At 41.6% G+C, this 13,017-nt stretch overlaps 1 protein-coding gene across 1 annotated transcript in view; it reads right to left on the reverse strand.

Annotated features, from left to right (window-relative positions):
- Positions 1-2,908: 2,908 nt before the first annotated feature.
- AP2M1 (adaptor related protein complex 2 subunit mu 1) overlaps positions 2,909-13,017 on the reverse strand; it is a 45,226-nt gene continuing 35,117 nt past the window's right edge. The window contains exons 7-11 of the mRNA XM_070753763.1: positions 10,797-10,916; positions 8,763-8,898; positions 5,713-5,810; positions 4,614-4,725; positions 2,909-3,960 (exon numbers count right to left, since the gene is read on the reverse strand). Of these exons, the coding sequence (XP_070609864.1) occupies positions 3,826-3,960; positions 4,614-4,725; positions 5,713-5,810; positions 8,763-8,898; positions 10,797-10,916 (601 nt within the window). The 3' untranslated portion in view covers positions 2,909-3,825. The remainder of the gene's footprint in view (positions 3,961-4,613; positions 4,726-5,712; positions 5,811-8,762; positions 8,899-10,796; positions 10,917-13,017) is intronic.

Here is a 13,017-nt window from a genome sequence, read left to right on the forward strand (position 1 = left end):
GAACGGGTCCAAAGACGGGCTACAAGAATGGTGGAAGGTCTTAAGTATAAAACGTATCAGGAAAGACTTAATGAACTCAATCTGTATAGTCTGGAGGACAGAAGGAAAAGGGGGGACATGATCGAAACATTTAAATATATTAAAGGGTTAAATAAGGTCCAGGAGGGAAGTGTTTTTAATAGGAAAGTGAACACAAGAACAAGGGGACACAATCTGAGGTTAGTTGGGGGAAAGATCAAAAGCAACATGAGAAAATATTATTTTACTGAAAGAGTAGTAGATCCTTGGAACAAACTTCCAGCAGACGTGGTAGATAAATCCACAGTAACTGAATTTAAACATGCCTGGGATAAACATATATCCATCCTAAGATAAAATACAGAAAATAGTATAAGGGCAGACTAGATGGACCATGGGGTCTTTTTCTGCCGTCAGACTTCTATGTTTCTATGTAACCTAGAACTAAGGAGAATTTTCTTGATAGTTGGAACAATTAATCAGTGGAACAACTTGCCTCCAGAATTTTCTGAATGCTCCAACACTGGAAGTTTTAAAGAAGACTTGGATAAAGAAGACTTTTAAAGAAGACATTTGTCTGAAGTGTTGTAGGGTTTCCTGCTTAAGCAGAGTTGGATTATAAGCTCCAAGGTTCCTTCCAACTCTGTTAACAAACTGTCAACAAATTCAATTTGAATTGTTGCTATTGGCATTATATATTATACAACTAATATTTTACTTCACTGTATTTTTTGAATCTCCTGTGAACTAGCTTGAATGCTTAGGAATCCAGGGAAGGAGACAATCCAATTGCATCAATAGTTTGCACAATGGTGAGGCTTTTATCATCCTGTGATTACTCTCTGCCCTGGAGAAAAGCTCTCCCACAAACCTGCAGCAGCTTCTGGCAGCAGATACTCCAGTCCAAATGGTGTAAGCAGAATGGCTGCAATCACTCCAGCAGGACAAGACAGTGAGTCCCAGAAGTGAAGAATTATAATTATTCCATATATACAAATAATTCCAGCAAGACAATATAAGCGCACAGAAGCACGATAAAAATTCAGTCAGGGAGAATGCCAGGAATGCAGGCAACTCTCTACACTAGATGAATCCAGTGTTTCTCAACAAACACTCCTCCCAACTGCCTCTCCTTTAAACTCCATCCCCAGGTGTGCCTTGTGAAGGGAATCAGGGACCCTTTCCTTACTGGTAAACTGCACAACCCATGTTGCTCTCTTCTGCATTCTTCCCTGCACACCCTAAGATGAGGAGGGGTAGATCTTGGCCTTCATCTGAACCCCCACTCCCTTGTTCTACTTCTTCCCTGCTTTGCCCAGCCTTTGCCCATCCAGTTTCCTCCATAGCCAACGGAGCTACTCCTGTTCTCTGTCAGCTGTTTATCTTCCATCTCAAATTCAGATTCCAATGGAGGGCATGACAGATCCAGTCTTGCCAGATAGAACATTCTAACCGTGACCTTGGCAGAGATGTAATAACCTGCCCAGTTGATATAATTACCACTTCATCATTGCAATGCAATGTGAAAAATAGGCCATCACTTCAGTTTAATTTCTTTTTGCGACAGCTTTCCCAAGACAGGCATCAAGCTTGATGCTCTGTGGATATATTGTGCACTGGTCCCATCTCTTTACTAAATTTGCTGGATTGATCAACATCAAAGACTTTAAAATTGAAACCAATTTTTATTCCCACTCCTACTTACTGCAGGTAACTAATGATGAGGTTTATCAGTTTCCTGGCAGAGTAACCCAAATGGTACAACTAAATCCTTTGTGTAATTGACTAGTACAGTGATACCTCATCTTGCAAACCCCTCATCATACAAACCTTTCGAGATACAAACCCGGGGTTTAAGATTTTTTTGCCTCTTCTTCCAAACTATTTTCACCTTACAAACCAAGCCGCCACCACTGGGATGCCCCACCTCCAGACTTCTGTTGCCAGCGAAGCACCCGTTTTTGCGCTGCTGGGATTCTCCTGAGGCTCCCCTCCATGGGAAACACCACCTCCGGACTTCCATGTTTTTGTGATGCTGCAGGGGAATCCCAGCAGTGCAAAAACGGGCGCTTCGCTGGCAACGGAAGTCCGGAGGTGGGGTTTCCCAGCAAGGGGAGCCTCAGCAAAATCGCAGCATCACAAAAACACGGAAGTCCCGAGGTGGGTTTTCGAGGACTTCCGTGTTTTTGCGATGCTGCAATTTCGCCGAGGCTCCCCTCACTGGGAAACCCCACCTCCGGACTTCCATTGCCAGCGAAGCACCCAAAATACAAAAATACAAAGTACCCATATACAAAACAGTTGGGTTTGCAATACATAAACAAGCTAACAATGAATGTTTGTATTGAAATACTATAGTTTTAAGAGGTAATGTTGCAAATTGCCAAGAGGGAGCCAGAACATGATTTCTCTTTGCTTTCTGTTCTTTCTGCTGTTTCACTGTGACTGATGTAGTAAGCTCTGTGTATTTGATGATAGTTTTTATATATGTGTAAGCTGTAATGTATGTCTGATATGTAAGACAAAGACAGGTTTGTAATATTATTATTGCATTGATATTGATTGAATTGAATGTGTATGATCAGTCTGTTTAACTTGACTGTGCTATTTTTTAAAGTAAACACTTAATATGATGACTTAATAATTACTCATATCTCCTGGATATCTGCTGGAACCCCACATTTTCTTCTGTGCATGTCCATGATAACTCAAGGGTCGTTCTGCACACTCCTTAACACAAGCAACAGAATTTGATTATTAACTGTAGACCACCAACAGTGCACATGGATGAACTAGTTCAGCATGTTCCCAGGTTTTAGAGTGGAGACAGCAATCTGGCAAGGCCTCTGGCCCAGCATGTACCCATTAAGAGCCATTGCTCACAAAACAGTTGGTTCTATATACTTTATTGTATTTATAACTGGACAATCACACGTGTACAAAAAGGGAGACCACACTACCTGAAGCAGAGGACTGTGGATTGCAGCAGCATTTCCATTGACCCAAAAGCTTTTAGTAGAAGAGAGCGTAAGCTGATTGGGCAAAAGAAAGATGGGAGGAGAAGGAAGGAAAGATTGCTGGCCAATTCTTCATCAAAGGACAAATCCTCACTTACTGATCAAATCAGTCTCTCCTCGGTCATGTGCCAGATTTTTTGGGAGGGAAGGGAGAGGGATTATGTTTAAGAGAGAAAAGGTACTGGCTTTGTCAGCTATCTTCAGTGCTCCAAGGAAGTTGCCCTTTGTGGCTATGAAATTCTTTGCTATTCTCACCATCCATGATAATAACCCTCAGACATTTTTGGTCACAAACCTTCCTCGAGCTGTAGGAGAAAGCAATGAGGAATATTCCCACCTTTGCTGCACAACAACAATTACAACAGCAAGAGCCAAGTATAGGAGCCGGAATTAATTCAAGGGTTGTCCAGTCTATGATTTCTTGTCTAGTCTACTGATACATATGCACAAGGATTTCCAAAAAAAATACTAGGATATAATGCAAGTAGTGACAACAGAAGGGGGGGTTATCACATGGTGGATGTTCCCTACAATGACCACAAGGGGGTGGCATTAGACTGGCCCTTTTACATCCTGGGACAGAAGTAAGACATGAGCCCAGACTCTCAAACCACCTGATGTCAGCTGCATCTCCAACAGTAACTGAAACAAAGCAGGTGCTGGTGTCCCCCCCCCCCCCCCCTTCAAAGAGCAGCTGCAGGATTCCAGCTTCCAGCCTTGAATGGAGGACGGGCCAGTGAAATGCTCTTGAGCGTCGAGACCAAAGGGTGAGAGAGCTTGCTCCACAGGGCTAGCATCTTGTCTCGTAGATCCCACTCCTGCCAATGTACCTCACCCATTTGATCACATCGTGGTCACTGTAGTTCAGCTTTGGCTCAAACACTTTCAGGTAACGCACCTTCAGCCCGGAAGGCGCGAAGGGAACCTGTACAAAAGGCAGAACACAAGGATGGGAAAGTGAGCCTCTTGGAACAGCGCTTTCCAAAAACCTCGCCCAAAGTGAGAACTTGTGCATATTTTAAAGCTGCCCATAATTATTCTAATGAGGCACAAAGAATGACTATACCAGAGCACAGAACAAGGGAAGGAAAAGATACAAGTATTTACAGCTTGTTGTCTAAAAGGAAATTCCAATTACTTTCCCTGAAAGAGTCTCCATTTTGAACGTGCCCCTCCTACAAAAGTTACAAGTAAACTCAGCTTTCAAAAATTATCTCATCATTATCCCTCATTTAAGCTACTTTTTTCAACAATACTTTCATTGGAGGGTCGCAAATGCAGGAAAATAACAATGCTGGGGGGGGGAATTATTTTTTGAGAATTGCCTTTAGGTTTGCTGAGAGCTCCAGAGAGGATATGGGATACATTTTACAAAGCCTGGGCAGGAAATGTTTAGCACAAAGATCTTCAAACTGAGCAACTTTAAGCATAGCTAGCTGGAGAATTCTGGGAGTTAAAATCCCCAAGTCTTAAAGTTGCCTGGTTTGGCAGATGCTTTGGTACAACCAAGAGGACAGAAGGTTTATATATCATACTTCCTGTTCCTGGCAACCTCTTAGGAAGGACGCGACTGCTTACCTCAAAGTTCATAGAGATGGGGGGCCGAGCCCATTTCTTCTTGTCATTGGTTGGAAGCAGTTCGATCTCGGCGCTGATCTGAGACTCTTTCATTCCAGCCATCCTTTTAATTCTATAAAATTGAAAAGGGAAAAAAAATGTTTTACTTTAAAACATGCACAAGTATCCTAAACACACTGTATCTGGCTCAGACTAGAGCGGGACTGGTGGGGGTCCAAATTTGGCAACTTGTAAGACTAGTGATCTTCAATTCCCAGAATTCTCCAGCCAGCCATTCTGCTAGGGAATTCTGTGAGCTGAAGCCCACAAATTTGGCTGGGGAAATTCTGTAAGTTGAAATGCACAAGTCTTAAAAGTTTCCAACTCTAGTTGGCCTAGAGGGAAGTGCCATTTCTCCCAGTGTCAGCCACCCGCATAATGTTGTACATACTCCTGATCAGTTGGAGGAGGATGAAGATATTGAGGACTCGGATTCAGATAGTGTTTATGAAGTAGTGGGGGGGGGGCAGGGATTACAGGTAGTAGAACAGGTGGGAGGCCAGCCACAGGATGGGGCTATGAGTTCAGGATCTAGCGAGGGAGAATCAGATGCTTGCTGGATTAATCCTAAACTCAGAAGGATTCAGAAACGTAGAGAACAGAGGTCTGGAAGAAGATATTAAGGAGAGGAATGGGTTAAATATTGTAGTGAGATAATTGGCACGTCAGGGGGCTAGTGGAGAAGAAGGGTGGAGTTTCAACGTTGATGAAAGGAAATGTGGAGGTGCTTTCACCATGCTAAAGCAAGACAAAGTATTTTGTACTGTATTTAGTCAGTGCTGCTGTCTTTTTTAAAGCTATGTATTTAGGAAATAAATCTTGTCTAAGTGAAGCAGAAAAAGGAATGTGAGAAATGCGGCTAGAAGAGAGATAACACACCGATTGATGTCTGCAATGTGTTGAAGTACAAGAGAGCAGAGAATTAAATGGAGTTGCTTTATTCATGAAATGATGCATTTAATGAGAGTTATTTGTAATTACTAAACTTCTACCAGAAACCAGAACACATAGTAGATGCACAGAGCTCCAGCTGCCCAATTCAGAGAAACAGGCCACTTACTTCCAGACAATGGCATTCTCACTGGCCTTGTATTTTGCTTTTCCTTTCATGCAGATGACTTGTACACCGCTAGTATTAAGAGGAGTCGGGATTCGCACCTGGAAGAAACATTTATTTGAGTCACATTTGTCTGCTTAGGTGAAAAACATGGGGGAGTGGGGAAAGGGAGGGGTTTTTGTTGTTGCTTTGCTATGCTTGTGAAGGAAGAGAAGATAGATCAGCTTAAAAGCAAAAATGCACACCCGAGAAAGAGCAAGAAAATCATCTTGGCCGGATTGCACTAGAAGTAGACCTCAACTTACAATCAGTCCCTTAGGTTTGAAATTACAACAGAGTTCCCCAGAACTATATAGAATGGAATAGAATAGAATAGAATAGAATTTTATTGGCCAAGTGTGATTGGACAAACAAGGAATTTGTCTTGGTGCATATGCTTTCAGTGTACATAAAATAAAATATACATTTGTCAAGAATCATGTGGTACGACACTTAATGATTGTCATATACAACAGAGTTTCAAAGTTCTGACAGTCACTAAGCCCCCAGGTCGCATGATTGCATTTTGGACACCTGGAAATCAGGGGTGGGTTCTGATTTTCTTCGCTGCTGGTTGGCTCCGTGCATGTATGCGCAGTGCTAAAAACCCAGCTTCTGTGCAGAAGAAAAAACAAAACGGCAGCAACTATGCCATCGCTGATAGAGAGCCGGTTTGGGGGCGGGACAGGCCTGGATCACTTCCTGTTCCAGCAACCCAAGCCGCCAAGTTACTATGGGTTCCATAGAACTGTTCCAAACCTGGAGGAACCCACCTCCAATGGAAACCATCCCACATTTTCAGCTGTTTGCAACATCCCACAGTCATGTGACTGCAACTTACAACTACCTACCTTTACTTTTGTTGGTTTCTGGCCAAAATAAAAAAAAGCCCACTAACTGAAATGGGTTTATGTAACAACCACCTTGTTTAATTAATGACTCACATGAAAATTATCATAAAACTGGGCTGTGTCATGTGGGTGACCTGCTTAACGACCAGTACAACTTTGTATCATAATTCTGAGCTCAATTATGGACATAAGTTGAGGACTACTTGTACAGACAGAAGGAAGTGAGTATAAAGAATTCCTTAAGCATCATAGCACAATTTGGTTATCAGAAACTCAGTATGTGGAGGGCACTACTGGCCTTATTTACAAATACTGTTGCTTTGTCTTTAGAGCCTAAAAAGTAATATTATGGAAATTTTATATTTCTGTGTCTTTTACTGTTATGTGGCACTTCCATGTTTTCTTCCTTCACCCTTGAATTTCAATCCCTGCTTTCCCAATGATTTCTAATCAATACTTGTCTTTCCTGTCTTCCCACTGATGAGATCAAGTTTTCCAGATGGAGCTCAATTAAGATTGACCTTAACCTGGCAAAGTTTGCATGGAATTCTTCCCATTTATGCTTCTCAAGTGTCTATAACTCAGCAAGTACCCTGTTCATTATGCTTAGTACTGCTCTTAATCACCATTATCACTGAAGTTCGATGTTTCGTTATCATTTCTATTTCCTTAAAATATCTATTAAAATGGCAGATAGGCAAATCTGGTACAGATGGAGGAATTAGGTTAACAAATTTTAAAAATCATAGAACAAATGTGCTCTCTATCATCAGAAGTTCATATTGTTAAAAAACATTTCGTATCTATGTTCTACTCAAAATCCTCAAGTCACTGTTGAGCTGTCATTTAATAATGCTTGTTGGTTCAGCCAATTTATGTAAAGACTTATAGCTGGTCAATAATGCATTAAATCAATAATATAAATTATGCATCTGGGTTAAGAACTAATCTCTAAAGGAAGGATGCAAATGACCAGCTGTTTGCAAGGAATATAAATCCTTTCATTCTCCACAATTCAGTCAGACCTGAAGAAGCTTCTTGGATGAGAAGGAAAATGTCTTCAAAGAAAAACCAGTAAGCCTCTTGGAAAAAACACCTTTGGGACAACCATTCATTCGTTTGTTTGTTTGTTTGTTTGTTTGTTTGTTTGTTTGTTTATTTGATTTGTATGCCGCCCCTCTCCGTAGACTCAGGGCGGCTAACAATAATAATAATACTAATAATACAATGTAAACAAATCTAATATTTAAGTTAATTTAAAAACCCCAATTTAAGAAACCAATCATACATACTGACATACCATGCATAAATTTTATAAGCCTAGGGGAAAGGGAAAGTCTCAATTCCCCCATGCCTGACAACAGAGGTGGGTTTTAAGGAGCTTACGAAAGGCAAGGAGGGTGGGGGCAACTCTGATATCTGGGGGGAGTTGGTTCCAAAGGGTCGGGGCCGCCACAGAGAAGGCTCTTCCCCTGGGTCCCGCCAGACTACATTGTTTAGTTGACGAGACCCGGAGAAGGCCAACTCTGTGACACCTAACTGGTCGCTGGAATTCGTGCGGCAGAAGGCGGTCCCGGAGATATTCTGGTCCGATGCTATGAAGGGCTGACCTGGAGGACTGAGAATCTCCATAGACATTAATCTCAAGACCCAATTTTGGATGTGACACGCTTCTGGGTATAAGGTTTAGATGAAGAATGGTTTCTAGTTAAAACTAATTTCTACCTCAGATTTACTTTTTAAATGAAATATTATGCTAGACACCAAGATACACACTCAGAATTTAGTCAGTCCTTCTTCTGAAAAGGGAATAGACGACCTTTTCCAATAAAAGGTACATAAACCTCTTTCCCAACATTGAACTAGAGAATATCAATTCAATCTATTTTGAAAGGACATGTAGTTCAAAGAAATTTAGTAAAAAAAAAATGAATCAGGCTAATTAAAGGTTACAACTTTCAGAATTTGTTCCATTCCACAATGCATCATTTTCCCAATATTGTTGAGATTTACAACTTACCTGAAATTTCCAACATTATAGATTAAAGCTCATCTATGTACACAAAATGAGTTTTTACCCACTCACCCACCCACAACCCAAAATGATGCAAAGGCAACAAACATGCAGCGAGGCAAAAAGAAGTGTTTATGCTAGGTGCTTACCTCTATCTTCTGAGCCAAGAGGGAAGGCTTAAAGTTAGATTTGATCACCACTTTCACCTCCAGTTTGGTGCGTCCCACCTCACGTACCAGGGGGATGACACGGAATGGCAAGATAATATCTTTAGTGGTTCGGTACCTGGTGGAAAAGAATAAACTCTTTCAGAATGGAAGAATCTGTCGCTGCCCACACCGCCAGCAAATCCTGAAACTTACTGCTACTTTTGTCTCACGGATTATCTCAGTCCCACTTTTCAACCTTTTCTTTAACTCTTAGCTAAACTGAAAAATATGCTTATTCTGTAAATCTTCACCTAACTCCTCTTTAAGAGACCATTTCTGGTCCTAATGGATGGAGACAGTTTGCTTCCAGTCTTCAGCCTAGCTCTTTTGAGGGAGATCCCTAAGACTTTGATTCGCTTAGACCTATTAGAAGCTGCAATGTTCTTCATGCTCAAAAAGCAATGGCAAAATTCTTGTTAATAAGCATTCCTGCATCCTACTGCATTTAGTAATTTCCTATTAGAGATGTGTGTGTGTGTGTGTGTGTGTGTGTGTGCCTGCCTGCACACACACACACACACAATTTGTTTTCTCTCTAATACTGACATCATTCTGCTGCACTATATTACTTGAAGATCCAGGGGTACTAACAGCATACACCTTAAATTACCCCAATACCTGGCTAGCCAAACCGGTGACAGCCAAAACAGGTTGGCAAAAGTACAGTTAAGACAGCAAGTATATTTCTTGATAAGAGTTTTACTGGCCTAGTTATGAGGCACATTTCAAAATTCATCCATATTTGGAAGAGGCACCGCGTGGGGCACACAGCATTGAAAGCTCTCTCAGAAACGATTTCCAGGCTTTTGAATGTAATGCTGAAGAAAACCAGCATTTCCCCATTCCAGCAGAGGGCAAAATATTTCTGCTGAGACAGACCTTCCACTACCTAGCTTGGGTGATCACTGCTTGTTTTCTCAATGCTTTTGGGGTCCGCAATCAACAGTTGGAGGCACTCCCAAGATCCATACTGGAAACGTGACAGTGCAAAATGAACAACACAAAGAGGACTTTTTAACCCTTCAATGAGAATTTGTGTTTTATAGTATTTTAAAGGGTATTTATTAGCTTGCACTATAGTTGTTGCTTGTTTTCTATCTCGGTATGATAGGGAATTGTGCTGTGGGGTAATCACAATCTGTGGGGGCCCTGGAAGTTAATAAAACAAAAAAATATATTCAAATAAAATGAAATAAAATAAAAACAACAGGCTCAGAAGCATGTAGAAACATAGAAACATAGAAGACTGACGGCAGAAAAAGACCTCATGGTCCATCTAGTCTGCCCTTATACTATTTTCTGTATTTTATCTTAGGATGGATCTATGTTCATCCCAGGCATGTTTAAAGTCAGTGACTGTGGATTTACCAACCACGTCTGCTGGAAATTTGTTCCAAGGATCTACAATAATATTTTCTCATGTTGCTTTTGATCTTTCCCCCAACTAACTTCAGATTGTGCCCCCTTGTTCTTGTGTTCACTTTCCTATTAAAAACACTTCCCTCCTGGACCTTATTTAACCCTTTAATATATTTAAATGTTTCGATCATGTCCCCCCTTTTCCTTCTGTCCTCCAGACTATACAGATGGAGTTCATGAAGTCTTTCCTGATACGTTTTATGCTTAAGACCTTCCACCATTCTTGTAGCCCGTCTTTGGACCCGTTCAATTTTGTCAATATCTTTTTGTAGGTGAGGTCTCCAGAACTGAACACAGTATTCCAAATGTGGTCTCACCAGCGCTCTATATAGCGGGTATAATGCTAAAACTTCCAGTTGGCCACATCTATGTTAGGAGGAACTTCCAGTGGGTTGTGTTTTGCTCGTATTGGCAAATGTCTTCCCCCCCTTTTTTTTTTCTTTTGCAAAAAGGCAGGCAGAATTCGCTAAATAACCAACTGAGGGCTATCCCAAGACGGAGCAATGTATATAGTGAGTTCCACGCCCCCCCCCCCTCCTCCCCCAGCAATCTCACCTCATGAGCTCAAACTCTCCATCTGGTGGTATGAAGCTGATACTCCTCTCCGAGTCAAACTTGCTGAGTCTCACACATTGGTGAAAAGTGCAATCGTCAATAGCAATGGACTGCTTCCCACTAGGACACAGAGCCAGAAGGATCAAAATTAGTGAGGAGTCTTGCAGCAACAGCATTCAGCCCACCCACCCCTGCCCCCTGCAAACCCTAAACGGAGCACACGGTTTCACACGCTATGGCTAAGTCACAGAAGGTATTCAAAATAAAGGCAGCATGTATAAATGAGCCTTTCTGGGAGCTGCAGGTTCCCTCAAAAGCCACTGGAATTGCCTGATCAACCAGGAAATCCAAGCAACATCTGGCTGGACTGATGTTTGCCCACCACCACCAATTCACTTGGGGAACTGCAGCCCAATCAGACTTGCTCAAACATGTCTGTTCTTCAAAGCTTTTTTGGAATGGGAGTGATACACATTTGGGGCTGGGTATAATTGCATATTAACTCATCCTTGTTTTAACTGTAATTTGATGAATAAGCCACAATGGTACTAGTACACAGACGTACTAAGCCATAAATCACAGTTTACAAGGCATAGTAATAATGGGGTTTATACCCGAGACGGTCTCAAAATCAAACAAGCCACCTTACAGCTTAGCACAATGTTCAAAATAAGCAAAAAACACAGGGCTGTCTTCCAGCTTATGCCAGAGTTTGAGAGGCATAAAGAGGAGTTCATTTCGAGGAGGTTTACTGTTTCTTTTGAATCTCTCCATTGCAAACCTAGGAATCCTCTTCAGCAAGGAAAAAACTTCATTGACCATCCAACATCAACAAAACCTCACTGCAAATCTTGCAGAAAGTGACCGTTGGGTGGGGAGAGCAAGCGAATGACTTGGCCGGCGAAGTCATTCAAGGAGAGTGGGCCAACGTAGTGAGAAGGAGCTGCCCTGCAGGACAGAGAGTGAATGCTCAAGACACAGGGCGCATTGGGTGCAACTGGCTGCACGCACACACACACACACACAGTTTGCTTCAGAGGATGCTGTCTGAATTAGTTTTCTCAACAATGTAATAGGGAAAGGTTCAGCCTAGGACAACTCATTTTTTTCCATCTTGCAAGGAACATTTATATTACTCACTCCTAAATTGATATTAAAGGTTGCTGCTCTGATTACAGGTAGTCTTCAACTTACGACTACAAGGGAGTCCAACATATCTGTTGTTAAGTGAGAGACAGTTACTGAGTTCTGCCCCATTTATTTATTTATTTATTTGCTTATTTACTTAATTATATTTCTATAATAATAGAAATTATATTTCTATATTTCTATAATTAAATATATTTAATTATATTTCTATGCTGCCCAACTCCGTAGGGACTCAGGGCAGCTCACAACAAAAATAAACATGGATCAATATAAAAGCATTTCAATTTAAAATAATTGCAGCCATCAATACAATCATGGGCCGACCTCACTAGTAAACACTCCCATCCCACCCCCCGAGTTCAATGGCCCCAGGCCTGTTGGAAAAACAAGGTCTTTACGGTTTTCCAGAAGGCCAATAAGGTGGGGCAGTGTGGATCTCAGTAGGTAGCTGATTCCAGAGAGTCGGGGCAACCACAGAGAAGGCTCTCCTCCGCGGACAGGCCAGTCAACACTGTTTAGCTGAGGGGACCCGAAGAAGACCAACCCTGTGGGATCTAACTGGTTGCTGGGAGGTATGTGGTAGAAGGCCGGTCTCAAAGTCTTTTATGACTTTTCTTGCTTATGGTTGTTAAATGAACCATTGCCGTTTGTTGCTAAGTGGCTCTCACCTCTCCACTGACTTTATGCTTGTCAGAAGGTTACAAAAGGGGATCACGTGACCCCGGGACACTGTGACCATCATGGATATCAACCAGTTGGCAAGTGTCCCAATTTTGATTGCATGACCATAGGTATGCTGCGGAGATGACTGAAAAAGTTATTAGTCATTTTTTTCATTACCGTTTGTAACTTTGAATGCGCACTAAATGAATGCCTGCAGCTCAAGAGCTACCTGTATAGAATGAACTATAGATCGTTCTCAACTTATGACCACAATTGAGCCCAGAATTTACGTTGCTAAATGCTAAATTTGTTAAGTGAGTTTTTAACCACCTTCCTTGGCACAATTCACTGGAGTTGTTAAGCTAGTAATACAATTGTTAAGTGAATCTGGCTTTCCCATTGACTTTGC

Source organism: Erythrolamprus reginae, chromosome 5 (assembly GCF_031021105.1).
Source record: "Erythrolamprus reginae isolate rEryReg1 chromosome 5, rEryReg1.hap1, whole genome shotgun sequence".
Lineage (NCBI taxonomy): Eukaryota > Metazoa > Chordata > Lepidosauria > Squamata > Dipsadidae > Erythrolamprus > Erythrolamprus reginae.